Source organism: Drosophila mauritiana, chromosome 3R, assembly GCF_004382145.1.
Source record: "Drosophila mauritiana strain mau12 chromosome 3R, ASM438214v1, whole genome shotgun sequence".
NCBI lineage: Eukaryota > Metazoa > Arthropoda > Insecta > Diptera > Drosophilidae > Drosophila > Drosophila mauritiana.
In genome coordinates this window covers 19,901,133-19,921,000 of record NC_046670.1, presented here as the reverse complement: position 1 = coordinate 19,921,000, position 19,868 = coordinate 19,901,133, and the positions used below count along the sequence as shown (strand labels likewise).

Below are 19,868 nucleotides of genomic sequence, written 5' to 3'. Positions count from 1 at the left end.
AATATCGAAGCTTTCACTCTGAAAAGTAAGTGAGTGCAGGCAGGTAAATAATTTGGGCTAAGTAAATATTGATGTATGTACTTTACGCGCCGCCCAGAATATCTTTCATTTTATCCAGCTGAAATCGCATGCATTTTTTATTCTAATTACCCCCGAATTGGAAAACAAAATACCCAGCAGAATCACAAGCTCAAGGCTTTCGATGGTCGCCTCTGTGGGGTAATAAATCATTTTTATTGCTGCCACTTAAAATACCATTGTGTTGCAATAAAGTCGCCGTAGTAAAACACGAACATTTGCTAGTGAGTTTGACCTGTTACTACTGTAGCCCTAGTTATCCTTGCCACAGGAGGAGCCTAATTGAATCGGGATGTCTGGCTGCGGCTCGTGCCATTAGTTTTAATTCCCATTTCGGGATTGTGGTCTTACAACATCTGAAGAAGCCTCGCCGTAATGCTTCCCGAGTAATTATGCAAGCACTTTTTGGCATGACCTCCAAAACGAACTGCTTGCATGTCCTATTCCCAGGACCCTCTCCTCTAGACTCCTTGCGGCCTTCTGGCATTACAAATTGCCGCCGTACGCGAGCTAATGCTTTGCTATTCGTACAAAATGCTAATTTGATTTATCCGCATTTCATTTTTATGAGGCCTCGCTTGTTTTGCGTTACATTGAATCCATTTTTTAGCTGAATCTCGCGTGCCGCGTGTCACCGACGTGAATGTAAATAGTGAATGGAAAGCGGCGCATATTCCACATCTTTGGCCAGGACGAGCGACTAGGCTAAGGCCAGCTCGCAATTAGGATAATCGTCGGCGGGAAATGTTAATTTAAATGTGAATGATTGTGGCTCTGTTTCTGTTTCTATTCCTGCTCCTCCTGCTTATAATTTTAATACTGTTGCTCTGGACTTTCGTGCCGCTGGTTGCGTGATGGAGTACATGTGTTTGGGCGCGGAACTTACGGCGATTGTGTAACCGCTTGGCTAAGCTTGATTCCGAATTGGATTCTCTCGTGACAGGCGGCCATGCGTGGGGCATTGATTGAGTGAAGTGGGTGACATGATGACTATAAGTCCGATGTGAAAATGCCACGCTGATCCGGATTCATAGCGCACCAGGAACTGACAGCCTCTTTCACGGCCAAGGATCTTGGCATTTCGCAATGGATCTCTTGGAGACACTGCACTAAGTTTAGAAAGCCATTCGAGGGGACCAAACTCTTCCGTATTACGTGAGATCTGTTGATGGTTAGCGGCTTGTAAACCAACGGCTTATCGCGTATCCGCCGCTGAGAAATTCTCTTCGGCCTGGAAATCGTTTTAACAATCCTTTTAGGAGCAGCCGCATTCCTCACCCGCTTGGGTTGCTTCGTAATCATTTTGGGTGAGTAATCCTTCTATAAAGTATGATATGCTATATGAATACGGATTCATGGGAATTCAGCTGATTCAACTCCACTTACCATGTTAGCATATCGATTCCGCTTAGTCTGCGATAGAGTTCCCCAAACACGTGCTGCACTTAAGTTTGCATCATTGGAACTCATTTGCGTGTGCTGATTCCTGTAGACTGTCAGGTAGTTTTTGTAGGCGACAGAATCTCTAGGCTGGACTGATCTACTTAAAACGAAACCCATTGCAGGAAACTTGAGATTTGGTCGTATTATAAATGTAAAAGTATAATTTTTTATCACATAAAAAACTGCTTGTGTTGTGGATGCACTAGTTTATTTTGTATAAAATGGAGTTTAGAGCAGTGTGACACAAAATGCCATGTTTTCTACAAATAAACAAAACAACCTCAATATTCTCGTTTGCTTGTATAATCTTGAATAGGAAATGTGATTCATGAGTTCTTTTGATTTATTGTGCAGATGATTTGGAATATGGCAAAGTGAGAAAATTATTCAATCATTTAGTAGCAGCCATTGTGATACAAAATTTGCTTTGATAAATAAATACGAAAAACAATACTGTCTGGCCGATTCTGACGACTTTGTTGAGTAGACTTAAGGCAGAACATGAGCACGGTACACTTTTCATAATTAAAGAGCTTCCTGCTACAAACATTGGTGATTGCGAGCAGTCGTCCCCCACAACTCCTTCTTCTTGCCAATCTTATCGCTTGGCTAACGAACTAACGCCATTAGCCAACGCGGCCGGTGCGACAACCAGTGGCTACGTAATAAAAAAAAGGGCAACAACCGACCATTAGGCTTTCGGTCAAGTGGCGGGAGGCAAGGGATCGGGAGAAGGACTCGGGCCACGACGAGGTGAAGCCTAATGAAATTCCATGGAAACATGTTCTCGCCTGATAAGCAGCCATTGGTCAATTGGCCAGTGGAGGGAGTAGGGCAGTCGGCCGCCTCCAAATGTGCACCACACAGGCAATCCGGAGGAAGCGAGCGTGACGCGGTACGCAAAACGCAAGCCAGCCAGCCGCACGAAATATGAAAAACTGCAGGGGCGAAAAGTCAATGTCATTTGCAATGCAGCTCTGTAAATTATTTTACATGGCCGACTTAAGGCCAAAAAATGAATGGAGTGAGGGGGCTGGGGCTTTAAAAACCCAAACCCGAGGCAGAAATTCAAGCAGGGTGAGCCGCACTGTCCCGAATCACCGCCAGGTGGAGCTGCAGCAGATTGCAGTTTAAGTACACTGGAAGAAAGTTGACCTTAGTATAAAATTATAGCACGGTTCAAGCTTTTGTGATGGTTTTTTATTTCTAACTTATTCTGAATCATAAAATAACTATTATTTCTTGATACAGCAAATACACTTGGAGTTAACTTTTTCCCAGTGTAAGTCCACGTGTTTCACCACGCCTGTCCCAACTTTCTGGCATTTATCTCTGTGAAAAGAAATCGCTCAACGCCGGTCGGCGGTCGGCGGGGATTCTTTGTCTTAGCCCAGAGCTGGTGGCAAACTGGCGGAGGACGGCGTGGCCAACGCAAAGCAGCGTTTCCGCCGCTTATTCCTGTGCAGCGAGTCCTGGCTGGGAGGAGGATGCGGTGCAGGAGGATTCAGAGGCTCCGCCTCTCCTTTGGCTTTGTGTATGCAAACAAAGTACGAGATAAACTTTTGTTCTGCCTGAACTTTGTCGCGGCTTCGAGTTCGGGGCTTCTGCAGCTGCCGCGTTTGGCTGTGGCTGCTCTCGCATTATAATTTCAGCTCGCTTTCGCACAATTCCCGTCTCTTTGTCCGCGCTTTATGAAAATGAGTTAAACATAATACAAATCTCTGGGGCGAGTTTGGGAAATTGTTTTTAAATTTCACCAGGAGGCTCCTAATTCTCGCTCCATCTCGTCGGGCTCTGGTTTTGTGTCACACGCGCGAGGCGGCGGAATTGAAAATGCCAGGAACAATATGTCATTAGAATATAAATTGAAATTGACGGGCCAACTTGTTTGCCTTTCGTCGGCATTTCTTTTTGCGGCACGCAGACAGGGTAACTGTCATTGGTTTTGCATGTTGCAGGTTGATTAAAAAACTATACGAGAGTGTTTTTCCACCACTCACCACTCACGTGCCGCACGCAGGTCGAGGCGAAAATTATCCGCATCTCGGATGAGGTGACTTCTGTGGAAGGCAGCAGAAATGCCGGCAATCCAGCGGGGGCACCGGGTGCCAGGCCATAGACATACTTTTCCAATTTACCCCCACCATCGCTGGAGCGGACTGTGCGAAATGAGCCACTCAAAGCAATCAGGCAGACACATCTCTGGCCCCACCCAATCACTCAGCCTGCCCCGGCCCACTTCGTCCGCCAGTTTCCGGCCGAGGAGCCGGGGAGCAGCCCATACCGGAATCCTCACCAGCCATCAGCGCCATGAATTATGCAAATCTCTTGCGGCCAACTCAACGCAGAGGCGGTCGAGCTGGGAAAAAATCAAACAAAATCGATTGATGTACAAATTTTTCTTAGCATCCGCAAACAATTTTCTCCCATCGAGATGGAGCCCGCCTTTTGATTTGTGCGTCAATGACAGGCGGCAGGGGGGAATGGGGCTGCCTGAGTGGAAATGTTGTCTTGTCCTGGCAGCCTACTCCTAAATTATGTAGATTTGTTTTAGCATAATGCCTGGGCTTGTGTGCGTGTGTGTGTGTGTGTTTGCTGGGCGGAGGAAGCAGGAGCGGAAACAAGGATCCTACAGCGATTTCTTTTCTCTTCTCCGCCTGCTACGTTTTAAACCGCCATTAAGTTGCCCCCATAAATATCAGGCTGCCCCGTTCCCAAGTCTGCACGAGAAGAATTATGTAAATTCGGTTGGTCCTGCGACTGCTGCACCACACCACCCACATCCCAGCAGCCCCAGCCCATTCGCATTTCATTGAATTATTGTGCGTTGCCCAGGACAACTGATGGTCCCTGGATGAAGGCAGGACTCGCCTTTTCGACACATTCCCCCGTTGCCATAGTGTTAGTTGGCACTGTGCGGTTGTCTTTGACCCGGCCAATGGTCTGTACTATATGAGAAATTCTTAAGTTTCCACTCCGTTGTTTGCACTGGCTAATTTAATTTATTGGCATTCTCTACGCAATTTAGTTTAATTTGCCGGACATTCCCCTCGAAGGAGAACTCGCAGAAAGTGTAACTTTTCCATCGGCAATTGTTGAATTGAAACTTGCATTTTTAGCAATAACTGTTCGCCGAAATCAAATCAGCTGAAAATTAATTTAATTCGCACTTGAACGGCAAAGTTTGGCTGCCATGTAGCTTTATGATTTGCTTGCGTTTTATTCTCCACCAGGCAGCGCGAAAAAAGCGAAAATACCGAGCTGCAAAATTTTAATTATAAAAGTTTGGATCTTGCTCGCCTTGACGCCTCCTTGCCAGCCAAACAAAACTGGCTGACTGGCTGACTGACTTGACTGACTTGACTGACTGGATGGCTCGTCCTGCTCCTTTTGCCACTCCTGTCTGCGGATTGTGCCTGCTGGTGGAAGGACCAAAGTGGGGGTATTAGTGCACATCCGCGCCAGCTTCGTGCGCTGCAGTTTGCCAATTTCACCAATATTAATTATGATTTCATTTTCGTTAGTTAACAGTTTTTTCGCAGCGATTCTTTATTGCTTCCACGCTCCTTTGAAATGAATACCAATGGAAATGAATGGGGTAAGTGAAAGAGTTTCCTTGTGGCGCAACTTAATTAATTTTACATTGCTTCGAGTGCACTGCTCTCTGGCTGGCTGTCGGAAAAGTGTTCAAATGATAAACGAGCTAATTAATATGCGCCAAAACTTGTCCCTGGGCCAACTGAATCCAATGCAAATGGCTGCAAAGAGTCGCTTGTGGCCCGCCAATTATGCGATATGATTTGCAAAAGTTAGCCCCACACTCCACACTCGGCGCAGCATATTTCTGCGAAATGTCCCCATTTTCCGGGGCCAGTTCAACGACACAATTTTCATTAAAATTCATGTGCAATATATTGGGACTTGCATGCATAATGGTCACTAAGTTTGCACCCGGCTTGCAAACTTGGAGGGTGGCATCAAGTGGGCCCGCCAACATGCAAATACACCGACGTGGCCAGGAACATCCAGGCAACTGGTAACTGGGTAGCTGGTAACTGGTAACTGGTAACTGGAAACCAGTAACTGGCATCCGGACATCCTCTGCGTTCCGTTCGAAATGCAACTGGCAACCGTAGTATCCGCCTGTATAAAAACGCAGCTCAAGTAGTTTGGGCGCCCTATGAAATTTCATGCATAAACTTTTGCCAAATGCAAAACTTTTAATAATTTAAACCGTGCACGTATGTCCACGTTCCTGGCTCACTCTTGTCCCCTGGTCAGCATTTGGTTTGGATGTTTGAAAGAGCTTAGAAGTGCTTGAGGCGAAGTCCTTGGGAGAAAATGGACAAAGAAGAAAAAACCTGGCAGTTCCATCGATGATTATGTACTTTCATATAAATTTGCAGAAAGTTTGCGAGTCTGCTGACTGGCACAAAGGATGTGACACATTTAAATTTCATACTTCATACTTAGGACTTGCATTATGGCAGGCAAACACTTGAGGGTCTCTTCAAATTGTACAAAAATTGGAAACGATATACGATATACAGATTCGTACAACTATATTAAACCATTTTCATTGCTAAGCTGCAGTTGGATTCAATATTTGAAGAGAAATATTAAAAATATACCCCCTCTCCTTTGTGAATGCTGATGATTTGCAAACATAAATATTGCTTTTGCCGGAAATAGGTTTAATAATAACAAGCTGAAACTCCAGAAAATCTGAAATCATGGGCGAATGAAACCAATTTGCATAGTTTAGTTTACATCTAATGCTTTATTTTATTTTTGAATATTTTAGGGTTTCTTATGCGCATTAATCATACAATTAGCATCGTACTATGTAGTTAGTAATTAATGAATTCACTTTTTATGAACACGTACCGGTCACGTGCTTAGCTATATCTGTTTAATCTGAATTATACTGGTATTTAGGTTCAGACTGGATCCTTTTCGGACCCCTCCTCATCCCCTCATCCTCCTCATCTATGTAAGTTAGTTATGCCTCCGATTCGTCCTGCATCCTGCATTCAACTGGCTATGTAAGGTACACACACATACACATTTATGTAGATAAATTGTAACGCTTTTACTTGGTTTTCAATGCGACTCGACACTCCCCATTTTTGAATTCGTTTCCGGTTTTGGCCTCTCGTTCGATCGACATGCTAAGTACAGGAGTTGTGTACGAGTTCGAGTTGTTGGCCGCGGCCTATCAAATATACAAGTGACCCTTGACCTCTATTGTGTGCCCTAAATGAAACAGTACGGATTCGGAATCGTACAATTGGAAAGGTGCAAAAGCTGATAAAATGCCTGCTGGGTTCGTAACACTCAATATTATTCACGTATTTATGTATATTTACAGGTTGACACGCGTGACATCCACGTGCCGCTAATATGTATGCAAAGATTCACATTCAAATACTCCGAATAATATTCCGATTTCGCTTTCGATTCTGATTTTGAGTGGGGGATTAGCTTATTTGCGTCGCTCATGTTTCGACCTTTCGCCTTTCTTTTTGGTGGTACAACACGTTTGCTTAAATTCTAATTTACATCGAAAAACATTACATTGAATTGCTGTTACGTTGTTATCCTTTTCGGTTATGGGTGCGCTTACTGGCTAAAATAAGACTACAACTGCAATCGAAAAAGTGTGGCAATAGAAATGAAATGAACTCGAATATGAAACGGAAACGTGGCAAATACTTTACATACTAACATTTTTGCGGTGTGTGTGTGTTCTCCTTCCCCCTCTGCTTTATTTCATCTCGAATATTTTGTTATTTATGGTTTCGCTCGAAACTAAATAATATCACTATATAATGTTTGCTTAATTTACATACACATCCTGCGCATCCTGCACATCGGGCCGCATCAGCCCAACATTTATGAAGTAAAATGCAGTTCACATTCAGATATCTAATGCTTATTTACATGACCTAGTTCGACTTGCTTATTCTACCATGGGCATGGAACGGGGGTGGGCTTTGGATGGTGGATGTTGGATTTGGACTCGGATTTGCCTCCTCCAATTGCAATTTCCATTAACCATTTTCCGGCTGTATGTGTGAGTGGGTGTGTGCTAATTTAATCGTGGACAAAACTCTTGAAAAATTATTTACATGGGTTATTCGTTCAGCTTTTTTGGTTTGCAATCTCCATTCGTCTTTGTTGCTTAGTTTTGGGCTGGATTCACTTGCTCTCTTGGTTGACAGGGTAGGTGTACAATAAAATCTTCTATTTAACTTCCGGATTTCTATACACTTCATGCCACCGCCCTTTCCCGGCAACTTCCTCCTCCAAGTGCGAGTGATTCCCCTTGTCTTGTGCTGCTCCTGATTTTGATCCTGATCCCGATCGTCTGCCGCATCAACTGCTTATCCCAGGCCCAGGCGGCGTCTGTCGAACTGACAATTACTCAAGGCCAGGGCCAGCAGAAGCGCCGTGTGAAGAACTGTGGATCCCGGCAGGCTGCCTATGGAGGCACTATTGCTGCGCGACTTGGAGCTGGCCACCACCTCGGCGTCCTCGGGGCCAATGTCCTGGCTGTTGGTGGCGACGACAAATTGAAATATATCGCTGACCTGCGGGGTTGAGGGCGAGAGGCGAGAAAAGCAGACGTGGGGGTTGAGCAAAGAAAAGTGGCACAATATCAAGATTAAGTAGCCGCCCTGTCGCACCGAACTGAGCAGGACACTCGCCTAGATTTATGCCGGTGCTTTTGGCATTGAGCTATATAGGGGGGGCTTACGTAGAGAACTCACCTCATTCCAGCCGTAGCGATTCTTGGCCTGCACAATCGCCTCGTAGTAACCGCCCGGATGCAGATTCTTTATGGTGTAGGACATGATGTGTGTGAGGGGCTCCGAGGCCGGTCGGTGCTCCGGGGTGAGGATGAAGTCGTGCCACCTGCCCGGCTGCTGGTACGTCTCATTCATCTGTACGGCGGAGAAAGAGAGAGAAAGAGAGAGACGAAGAGCCAAATTAAGTGCCGGATTCTACCATTGACAGTTTTCCTTTGATTCCTTAATTAATTTTATGTCCTGTGCGAGGAAACCAAATGATTTCCGCTGCGAGCGCCCGATCAAGTTATGACAGCTATCACATCAATTAAGCCTCCTCCACACCGTCTCCTTCCTGCCACTTGATATGCCGCCCCGGCAGAAAGTCCTCCAATAATTGCACTTCAATGGCGCATGAATGCAGAGAAAAAATTATCTCCGCCCAATCAACGGAGCGTGGCAGCCCACTGCAGTTCGACATTCAGCGCCAAGTGTCCGTGGGTTGAAATCTCATTAAATTTCGAGGTCCAACTCGCCCGATTTGCCTGTTTGTACAGACCAGAGTCGCAATTAAGCGACATTTTTATGTGGGTACACTGATATGAGTATTAAAAATCACTTTTCTGTTTTTTTGCTACATTGAAAAGAATTTTACTTGCTATGTGCAACTGACCTTGTAGATTGCAGATTACAATCCCTCAAAAATAACCTTTCCAGACTATAAATTTAATGAAAATGATTATTTCTGCACCACTGAAGTCCAATTAGCAATATATTTATATTTCTTTCTGTACCCACATAATTTTCCCACTGGTTTTTTATCTATTTCCTCAAAGTTTTTACATGAGCTTCATTCCCTTTTATCAGCGTTTTGGATGTCGATTCTCAAGACATGACAGTGAGTATAATTTTAATCACGTGCTTCATTAGTGAGCACAGTGCTCGCCAAAAATAAAAGCCCCTTTCCAGACAAGATGTCAAGGTATCGGATTGCTTGGAGCGTGGAGCATCTCGCAGCAGATTGTCAAGATGTCAGTCTGGCGGGATCGGTCTTTGTGCATGTTTCACCATTAATTAATTGAATATACTCCTTTCATATCGGATTGCCAGTGGCTTCCCGCCCATTATCCAGCCCCGCGTCCTCTCACCTGCACTCGACGGTAAAGTAGGCGGACCTCCTCCAGCGGTGGGTAGCTATCGATTTTCCAGGTCAGATTGTAGCTGTCCGGCGAACGACCCCACTTGGGCGAATAGAACTCGGCGGCTCCGGGGCGTCCGGAGAGCTCCATGTATTTGCGGGAGCGTCCCAGCGAATTGTCCGCCACGCAGCTGAAAGGGATTTCTAATTAGCATATGGCCTAAGTGGTTAATTGACTTAATTGGCTTTTGGTTTTCGAATTTTCTGCGCTCTTTCATTTTTTTTACTGTTGTTTATGTGTGTGTGTTTTGACTTGTTAATTTCTGGGTGCGTCATGTTTGCCTGCAATCACTTTAGCACACGGCCAAAAATGTAATTTCCTTTTAATTTTGCATTACACTCTGTCAGCATTACTCATACGCCATGTGGGCGAACAACCATCCGCACCGTGGGCCAGTGCCCGCATCGATCTGGCAGTCGGCAAGTGGCTGGCAACCGACTGGGGAACTCGACTCAACTAATCCAAACACGTCGACACGTCGTGTGCACAAAAGCCACTCACTGTGGGTGGTGGACAGGTGGTTCGGTGGCATGGTGGTTCGATGGGCACCACTAGCACCATCACCATCAGCATGAACATCACCAACACTCACCCACATCGCCCCCATTCGGAAGATGGCTAAAACTTTGTGCATGAAATGTTGTGTCAACATGGCGAAACTTCCGCTTCTTTAATATGTTTCAGACAGATTGACATTGATGTGGAAAACTTGTTTGTCCGCAAAATGGGTGGTGCACGCCCCGCACAGACTATTCCCCAGAAGCCGGACGTGGCAACACGAATGTTCGAGTGTGGCAAATACGGCAGCAGCGGCGGACTAAGCCTCGATCCCAGACAAGTGGGAACTTACAACTTGCTACTGCTAACTGGCTGACAAAAAGTGAAATAAGTTGTAGTCAAAGTTGCCAAATTGACTAAATCAACGCTGCCCAGCAAAGTTCATAGTAAGCCACAAGTTGTCCTCGTCGATTCGAGGATTCCATTGAACTACTACTCGTAGTAGGACAGCAGGACTCACCTGTAGTTGCCAAAGTCCTCCTGCTGGATGTGGCGGATGGTGAGCATGTGCCGGTTGGCTCTGGTGGCCATGATGCGCCTGTCCGTCGATTGGATCGGAAATGAGTTTTGGTACCAGGACACCTGCAGAGAGAAGTGTCTTGGATTAGCTAGCTGACGATGATCACGATGGAGGTGTAGATTGAGATGGAGATGAAGTTCATCTTCATCATCACATGTCGATTGACTGCAACTACGATAAGCAACTAATAAATTCAACTCAAAATTTGACCCACTTGCAGTAACTTCAGCCGACTGTCCGCAATTCGAAACGAAATGAAACGAAAGTTGGGCAAATAAAAATGGCATTAATTTGCCACAGCAAGAAATCGGAAAAAGAAATTGCAAGCCAGTGTGGCACAAAGCCTGCGAGAACAAGAACAGGACACAATACAACAGAACAGGACTCAACTGAAACGAAAAGCTGAATAACTGAAAGAAAAAAAACGGAAAAACAGGAAAAGTGACCTGGAAAACAAAGTTCTTGCATAAACCAATGGCAATGGAGGTGGCAGGATGACTCGCTCGGTGGGAGCACTGCATGCTCGCTATCCTGCCTGCCCCCATTCCCATTTTGTGCCCATGGCCCCGTAATCGTAATAATCTAAAAATCCACGAAAAATAACAAAAACTGCATGGGCACAATGGAACGAATGAAACGGTGCATTCAAAGAGCCAACAAACCGTTGCGACTGGATCAGCGAAAACAATGCAAACGAGCTTCGCCTCGAATCCTTCGCCCGAGTGTATCCAGGATTTCTCCACTTGTATATCCGGGGGATCTGCACCCAGATACCCAGGCATCCGTCAGGTTGCAGGATGGCAGAATAGCAGGATTGCAGGATGGTAGGTTGGCAGGATGGCCGGCAAGGACACACAGAGAAAGAATGAAAGAAAGAGAGAGGCGGTGGAAAGAATTTAGCACACGAAGCAGCAATCTGATTACAGTCAAAAATCAATTTATATACAGTTGCTAAGATTCCGTTTGGTCTCGGCTTTCTTTTCCCGTTCAAATTGTTTTCTGCCCGGCATTTGTCTATATCGAATCGGTGGTGCCGCATTGTTGCATGCATCCAGTATCCTGGTATCTGGAGTCGTGTATCTGCACAGCGGTTCCTCGACTCTGATCCGGATTTGGTTTCCCGCTGCAGTCAGCAGCTTTAAGGCACTGATTTACGAGTCCCGCGATACACTTTTGCCCAAAACACTTTTCTCCGCCTCCGGTTACAAGGTTTTTTTTTACATCTGCAGTTGCCATTCAAAAGTTCTGATATACCCCAAATGGATTTCAAGTGGCTGCTTTATTCACGCAATGATTAATGACAGACGTTGCGGTACAGATACTTAGTAGTTGCAGATACACTTCACCACAAGGCATATACATACACCCCAAAAAATATACTTTCTTGGTTAAATTAACTTTCTTATGCTAGAATTTTTATTTTATTATAGTTTTTATCAGAGTCTATCAAAGTGCACTTACACAACACATCCAGACGCATATCCACTGTGACCGGGTCACCCACTCCGTTGTCGGCGGTGCACTGGTAGACTCCCGCCTGCTGGCGCTCCAGCTTCTCCAGGGTCAAAATGGGTCCGTCTCCGATCCTGGCCGTCGACTTGTTTGCGCCGCTCTGCAAGGATATGCCAAGTAGAAGAGAATAGTACATAAAGGTCGGAATATTTTGTAACGCTTTGTAAACAGAGTGGCAACAAATTGAATCAATCGCCGACATCTTTTGGCCCCGGCTAAAATGAAGTCGGCGAGAGTGCAAGTAGCAAATGTCAAAAGACAAATGCTGTTGGCAAGCGAAAAAGTAAGGGAAACGAAATGAAACGAAACAAAACCCAAATGAAGACATCTCCCCGAACGAGAAGCGAAAAACTTGCTCCTGCTGCACAGGGGGGCAGAATAGGAGGTCAAAGGGCAAGTTGCACAAATATTGGATGTGGAGCATGCAAACTGGATGTAAACACAGACATCGGAGCGGGTCTCAAAGGGCCAAAAAGGGCGTTGTAGCAAGTCAGCTTTTTGGCTTTCTGGCTGCGAGCGTCTTTTCTTTGGCAACCGGCTTTTGGCTCGGCTCGACTTGGCTTCGCTTGGCTTTGGTATGGCTGGCTTTTGGGGCGGGAGAAGTCACTTCTCCCGGGGGGAACACGTGTCAACGTGTGCTCCAAAGACAGCCGCAAACACGACGGAAATGCTGGGGCAGATTGAAATGGAACGCAGCTCTGTGGAATGACACCCAGCCAGGCTGTGTCTCCAGGCAAGCGGGTGGCGCTACATCGGCAGGACGAAAGGGACCCCTCCATAAAGGTGGAGTCGAGGCAACTCATAGTACCTACCTAGAAGCAAACAAATCGAACGGAAATGTCAAATGCGCCAAAGTGCAGCAATGCAAACGAGACTTTTACCCAAATGTAGATGCTCTGACATGGACATATATGGCACACACATTCGTGGAGTGCTTACGACTCCGACACTTGCTTTATTGAAAGTTTGTGAGTGAGTACAAGTGGGTACACTCAGAGAAACGAAGCGCAACTGGCATACAAGTAGGTCGTTTATTAATATGTATTTTAATCATCATAAATTGATGATTTTCAGTACTTCGGACAGTTGTACTGCTCTCGTAACTAGACTGTTTTAGCTTGAGGTGCTAATTTTTCCTGATTGGTTTTCCCATTTTCCAAGTGTATGCCCCTGACTACGTGCTAACTGGTCGAGTGACACTGACAGTGACTGGGTCACTAGACTGGTTGCCAAGCGGCAATTTCTTGGGTCCCATGTTCGGCTTTTGCCTTGCTGCTTGCTTGGTAGCCGTAGAATATAGCATACTTTTGAGGGTCTGTGAATCGCATTAATTACGCTTTGAGTACGAGCCAGGATTTCTCCCTGGCAACCTGCAGTCACCGAGTCTCACCTTCCCGGCATTTGCAAGTGACTGTCGCTGACAGTGATTTAGTGTAAATTCCCTGGCATCGAATCAATGCCAGATTCGGATCCCGAATATATAGCCCTAACTGGTATAATGGGAAATGTGTAATGGAAGTGTGGCTCCCTTTTGTGTAGTGTCTGCATGCTCTAGTTGGCACAAGTTGATAAACTTCTCGAAATTAGCAGCGAAAACTAATTGCCAACTCGCATACGCATTTGCAAGTCATATAAGTCGGCATAAATTCATTTGTCCCGCTCCCGTTTCGCCTGGTTTTGGGCGGCTCGTTTCGGCCCACTTTATACGGCCCAGTGGCAAATATGTTATCCCTTTGTTGGCTCATGCGTAAAATTATGTGTTTGTTGAATTCATAATTGCCTCCCATTACTGCCACATGCCGCAATCGTAGATGGCTGTGCCTTGCGATTTATCATCTCACTTTTTGTTTGCTAGCTAGCTCCTGCTGCTTAGCTGAGATTTGGGCGGCAATGTGTTGAAAACTGTGAGTGATGCGATATGTTGTTGATTTATAATACAAACAGCAGCACAACACATTCCTATCTAGACCTGGCTTTAATGTGGGCGAGTCGTTTTTAATTAATAACGCCCAACTTTTGGCCATCCCAAATGGCTGGAAAACTTTTGGCCCCACTCACTCCCAACTCATTGCCTCCCACCGATGGCGAAAAGTTGGCGGGCTCTTAAGAGCTTAAATGCGAGTGAAAGTGAAATTTGAAAGGGAAAGTGCTCAGCAACTGACCCCACGCAGTTGCCCGTTGGGAGAAGGGAACGCAATTTAAATTTAAATTTACATAACGATGCGAAACAGTTGCGAAACAGTTGAATTAAATTCAATTAAACTAAATGAAATTCACTTAAAACGGCTTCGAATTCTCCGGAGCACACAAAGCGATGTGTAACGAACCTTCTTGGTCCAGTAAATGGATGGCACCGGATTACCAGATCCCTTGCACTCCAGCGTAATGGGTCCTCCTTTGCGGGCCTGCAGTTGTCCGGATGTCGGGATGGCCCGTACACTGGGCGGAACTGCGGGTGGAAAACAGGCGGAAAAGGGGGTGGTGGAGCAGTTCAGTAAATCAGTGGCTAATTGATGTGTGCGCCTTAAGGAGCACTTGTCAAATGCAAATCTGTGAGCTAATGCTGTGCAAACATGTCGACGTGTACTCACCCAATATCTCAACTGTGTGCACTTGATCACGATTTATTTTGTCACTGATTTGACAAACATAATCCCCGGCGTCTTGAGGCTCCAAATCGGATATCTCTAAATTATAACCATCTATCAGTCTTACGCGCTCATCCCTTGTAACCATAATGTTGGAGGCAGTGAGCACATTTGTTCCCCGTCGCCACAGAAGGACGAAATTGCCTGCAAGAGATAGAGATAGAACGATAGAGATGTAGAACTGTGGAAATGTGGAAAAAGCCGGGGAAATGCGGAGTGTGGTCCTATAAGCAGATGAAAAATATATGGAGCAAAATGTGTGTCCTCTCGTTGGCTACGAAATTTATTGTAAAATGCCGCAATATAAACATGAAACATTTTGCTGCCAGCGTAGACATATACTTTCAGCTGTCACTGTGGCTGGCAAAGTTCGTTGTGGCGAGCGGCAGGCGAGTGAAAATAGTTTTCGTCCTAGCTGATACATATCTATCCCTCCGTCTTTCCATCTCGCAGCTGTGAAAATTCTGCAGATTCTTTTCTGTTTGTCTATCCGGAGCGGAGGTCCTTCTGCCAGGAGCCGGAGTAGCAGAAGCTGGATATGTGTGGGCTTCTGTTTTCATCTATTTTTTAGTATGTTTGCCCATATAAATGACATAATTTTGCAGATGTTGTTGGCATAATTCTTAGCCTGTTTTTTTTATTCTTTGTAAAATATGCATACCAGTCGCATCGCTTTTATTGTCGTCGTCGCCACAAAAAGGCAAACGAGAATTTGTTAAATGAGATTAAGTGGCGTATAATATGTTTATTTATTTTGTGTGCTTAAGTCCCTGAATGAGAGACCCGCATTCAACTGCGACGGCCTCGAACAATTTATGAACTTGTATTTATTATGGAAATATTAAAAAAGCAAACGTGAAAAAGCGCCGCACGCTCATATTACGTATACGTGCTGTAAAACCGAAATCAGAGTTGTGTAAACACGACGTCGCCAGCGTTCATCCAATGTAAAAGTGGGTGGTGGTTCGTCCTTTGCCGACTCAGTCCAACGGTCAACGGTTTGTTGGCATATGATTTTCAGCATTCGAAATATGAAATTTTAATGAAATGTTTTTATTTTCTCGACCTCCGAACTTTTATTTGTCCATATATGCGCGTGTGCGTCCGTGTGTAAGTGTGTGTGTGTGTGCGAACCCACTGGCAGCTGACATTTTCCCGACCTTAAGCCGCCATTAAATAATCACAGCTTAAAGTAATGCATTATTAATACCGCTTTTAAAATGCATTCGCGTCTGTAATGAGTGTGCTCAGTTGAGCATTTGCCTTCCTTCCTTCCTTCCGGTCATTAAGGGGTACTCACAGTACTCACAGAATATTCGCTCAAGTTGTACCGAAAGTTGGGACACAGGACCCCTCTCATAAGCCCTCGTTGAAACCGGCGGCTTAAACCCAAGCAATCATCATTTTATTGGGGCTCGATTATTATTGAATCGACTCCAGACCTCCGCAGCAATTGCCCGGCAATTTGCGGATGGTGAGCAGGTGGTGGAGGGTTTTATTTTGATTTTATATTAGTCCTTGCCGGTTTCCGGTCCTGCATTTTATTAGAGTCTAATGGCTGTATATTGATATTATTGGAATGGGAGAGGAATGCCATAAAAATTTCATTTTATAGCTCGTCAATATCGACATGTGAATTCGCAGGCGACTTTAGGCGCTGCCCTTTTGCCTTTTTCCTGAGCACTTTGTGGCTCATATTTTTCATTGGCCTACAAGATGGGTTCGATTACTAAATTCCGAAATGAGTAACCCACTTTGCACGCGGCACCACTTTCAATAGATTTTGGGTGAAAGCAATTTGGTAAGTCAATACGCTGGCTTGCCTCGAGACCAATGAAAATCCAATTTATAACCGCGCTCAATATTTATTGATCAGCGCTTTTGTCTGCCATTCACCGGGTGACAACATGACGTATACGTATTTGATTCGCACATATGCGACCAGAGTACATATGTACGTATGTATGTAGGGGTACATACATCTCGTACCACGGCGAACGGCAATCAATGAACGGCTTCATAGACCATTTGATACTTAATTTCTTTTATTGGATTAAAGGCTTGCCACGTCGCTCTCTTTCTGCTTGACCTCGCTGCTGGCTTTGGGGCATGAAAGCTGCAATCAAACCCTCGCCATGTCACCCATCGTTAAAAGCTGAAGCGGATTGATGACAGTGCAGTGGAAAAAGTACACACAGCGCCAGAAAACATGACCAGTGACATGGTCAGAACCGCAGTGGGGCTGCAGTGCATCGGGGCAGATTTCCGGCAACAAATAGAGGAAGCCAGAGCATTGTCCACATATCCAATTACTACTCCCTGCCGCTGCAGCCATTATCATGATTATTTAGCAACAAACTTGAAGATGGGTTCTAGTTTAATTACCACCAGGATGCTGAGGCTTTCGATTGTCAAACGTATCATCGAGCAGTTCACATCACCTGCCATCTGATGCATATAGAGAATTATAAAGTCGACGGAGCTATAATCCCCAGCTGAGCTCAAATGACAGCTTAAGGCGCAGATTGAAAATCTGTGTTGGCCAGCTGGACATTTGAACAGCTGAAATGGCCTCACAAAAAGTCGAAACATCAGGCGTTAATGGGAAATCATTGCACTTTAATGCCTCGCCTAGGCAATCGAATTAAATGAAAATATTTTGAAAAAGAAAAAAAATACGAACAAACAAGCTGGTACAACCGGAAATACGCACACGGCATTTGTTGGAAGTACACTCAGCGAAATTGGTAATTACCTTTGCCAAGTCAAAAGTGCGATAAAAACAAGACGGCCTGCTGATTGAATAACACTGACTTTTTTTGGGAATTTTCCACATTTTCCGCCGTGTATCATCCGTTTGAACTGCATTGCCTTCTCCACAATCACGGAGTGGAAAACTTTGACTGATGTCAATCTGTGGAGCCATGGAGTGCATGCTGCGCGGACTGTCGTCGCTGCCATCAATGTGCAATTTATTTTCATTTGCTGCGAACGGTTAATTGCATTTTATTTATTGGCATGTCAACAGCAGTCGCAATTTAAACTTTTCCCCCTTGTTTTTCGTTCAACTGGGTCAGAAAATTAAAGCGCTTCCCGCCGATAATGACTGGCGCGAAGGAAAGCCATCAGCTCGGTCAATATTAGTTGAAAGTGTTTAGTCGGTGCAAATATACCATACCGCTCGCCTTTAATTGATTAAAATTCGAGTCGATTTTCATTGGGCCACGTTCGTCGTAGTCGCGTTATCCGCAGAGTAACTTCCTGGCAAGTTTGCCTTGTTTGCCAACAACGCCCAGCATGTTGACCACTTTGATGATGGCTAAAAGTTTTGCGTCATTTAGCGAAATATAATGGACTAAGCGAAATCAAGTTGACCCACATTTGGAGGTGCTTTTCACTTTGATCTGAGAGTGAGATATCTTTGGGCCACACACTCGAGTGAACTCTGGAATTTCATTAATTAAGATATTCATATGAGAAATACGGGCAATCAAAGCGAATGAATTGCAAACGAATTTTTGCATTAGCCTTGTCTAATTGAAGTCGAATAAGACATTTCCGGCCTTGATGCATATTTTAATATCTCTCACTCGATATAAAACGGCAGCCATTCATGCATCCATGGGCAATCAAATGTCATTTTATTTGCAGCCCAGCTGCATTCACGCTTGGATTGCATTTCCATGCCGTTTGCCATTTGACTGCCTGCTGCTAACAGGGAAAATCTATCAACTGGCGAATCAAGGCTAAACTAAACTCCATTTGGCCATGACAAACGGCCATGGCATGCCCTCCCCTCCCCCGCCCTTCGTGCGGCTGGCAACGTTAATCAGCCAAATTTATTTGCTGCCAATATGTGTGAGGTTGCATATTTGGCCAGCCGATTTATAAATGCGAAGGGAAAAATGTGTCGATGCTTCTGGCCAAAACCGAACGACAGGCTGTTGACAGCTGTTGGTTGGCCAAATGTGTTGTCGCCCATGTTGTTGCTCTGGAATATTAAATTTATGTGAAGTGACATTTTGCCTAAACATATTTGCATATATTTTGCATAATTCGCACCAACTGCCTTCTGCCTGCCGTCGAAAATATCATTACGAGTATTATTATTATTGCTGTTGTTGCACGCAGGCATCTGCATTTATTTTTATGATCGCATTTTCACATCGAAATACTAATAACGCCGGATTAATTATACCAAACTCACCCAGATTCTCCACCTGGCAGGGCAGGACCAGCGTGTCCCCGACGACGGCGCGGTAGGTGTGTCCTCTGGACAGGAAGCGGGGCAGGGTGGCGGTCAGCGTGGAGGGGGCCACCGCCGACTGTTGCACGTTGCTCATCGAGCGGCTGTTGCTGCCTGGAAAATGGAAAAGCGGAAAAGCGGTGAAGCGGGTTAGGTTGCGGTCGTACACGGCTAACAAGCAGAACCATATCGGCGATTCAATATGGCAGGCATTACGAAATATATTTCACAAAAACCAATTAGCACCCACACCATATCGATAGCACAAAGAAATGTGCCACTGCGGCACATCACAATAAGCTCTGCTCATAAATTTGCAACACTGATACATTTTAATTACTAAAATTAAACAATATAAAAGTGCAATCCTTTTTTTTAGTCAAATTTGAATATTTAATTGGAAATTATTATTTTTTACTATTCTGCCAGGCGTAACCAAAAATGTTATTTATAATTATTAGTCAGCCGTATTGCTGTAATTAATTGTCTTATAAATCAAATAAACATATAATGAAATGCAGCCACAACATATTTAATGTTGTTGATGTACGTAAAAAGGAACGCTTATGGGAATGTTGTTAAAACGGGAGGAATTCCTGGGCCATATAGCTCCGTTTCTTTTGCCAACTAATATTTCTTCGAGTGCACTCACACTCCTGCTTGGTGGGCCCGTCTATCGATGGCAATTTGTTGCCAGTCGAATGGGTTTCAATTAGCATAAAAATGTAGCAGCGAGTCCTTCGCTTTTACGCCGAGACCCCAGGACTCCCAGGATGGCAATAAACGCGCAGTACGCGCATACCGGAACGTTAGCGCGTTATGTGAGGAGGGGCGGGGAAGGACTGTATGGCAGGATGGCTATACCTACACAGG

At 45.0% G+C, this 19,868-nt stretch overlaps 2 protein-coding genes across 3 annotated transcripts in view; both read right to left on the bottom strand.

Moving 5' to 3' along the window:
• Nucleotides 1-215: 215 nt before the first annotated feature.
• On the bottom strand, nucleotides 216-1,771 carry LOC117143529. The gene is made up of 2 exons (XM_033308258.1): nucleotides 1,465-1,771; nucleotides 216-1,398 (listed from the first exon to the last, which is right to left on the bottom strand). The coding sequence occupies exons 1-2, from the start codon at nucleotides 1,636-1,638 to the stop codon at nucleotides 1,069-1,071; spliced, it is 504 nt and encodes a 167-aa protein (XP_033164149.1). The 5' UTR covers nucleotides 1,639-1,771; the 3' UTR covers nucleotides 216-1,068.
• A 4,529-nt stretch (nucleotides 1,772-6,300) lies between these two features.
• LOC117144462 (protein CEPU-1) overlaps nucleotides 6,301-19,868 on the bottom strand; it is a 61,849-nt gene continuing 48,281 nt past the window's right edge. For both annotated transcript variants that reach the window (XM_033309622.1, XM_033309623.1), the window contains 9 exons: nucleotides 18,957-19,109; nucleotides 14,693-14,893; nucleotides 14,429-14,550; nucleotides 12,051-12,201; nucleotides 11,252-11,349; nucleotides 10,530-10,651; nucleotides 9,461-9,641; nucleotides 8,295-8,468; nucleotides 6,301-8,114 (listed from right to left, as the gene is read on the bottom strand). In XM_033309622.1, coding sequence (XP_033165513.1) covers nucleotides 7,908-8,114; nucleotides 8,295-8,468; nucleotides 9,461-9,641; nucleotides 10,530-10,651; nucleotides 11,252-11,349; nucleotides 12,051-12,201; nucleotides 14,429-14,550; nucleotides 14,693-14,893; nucleotides 18,957-19,109 — 1,409 coding nt within the window. In that variant the 3' untranslated portion in view covers nucleotides 6,301-7,907. The remainder of the gene's footprint in view (nucleotides 8,115-8,294; nucleotides 8,469-9,460; nucleotides 9,642-10,529; nucleotides 10,652-11,251; nucleotides 11,350-12,050; nucleotides 12,202-14,428; nucleotides 14,551-14,692; nucleotides 14,894-18,956; nucleotides 19,110-19,868) is intronic.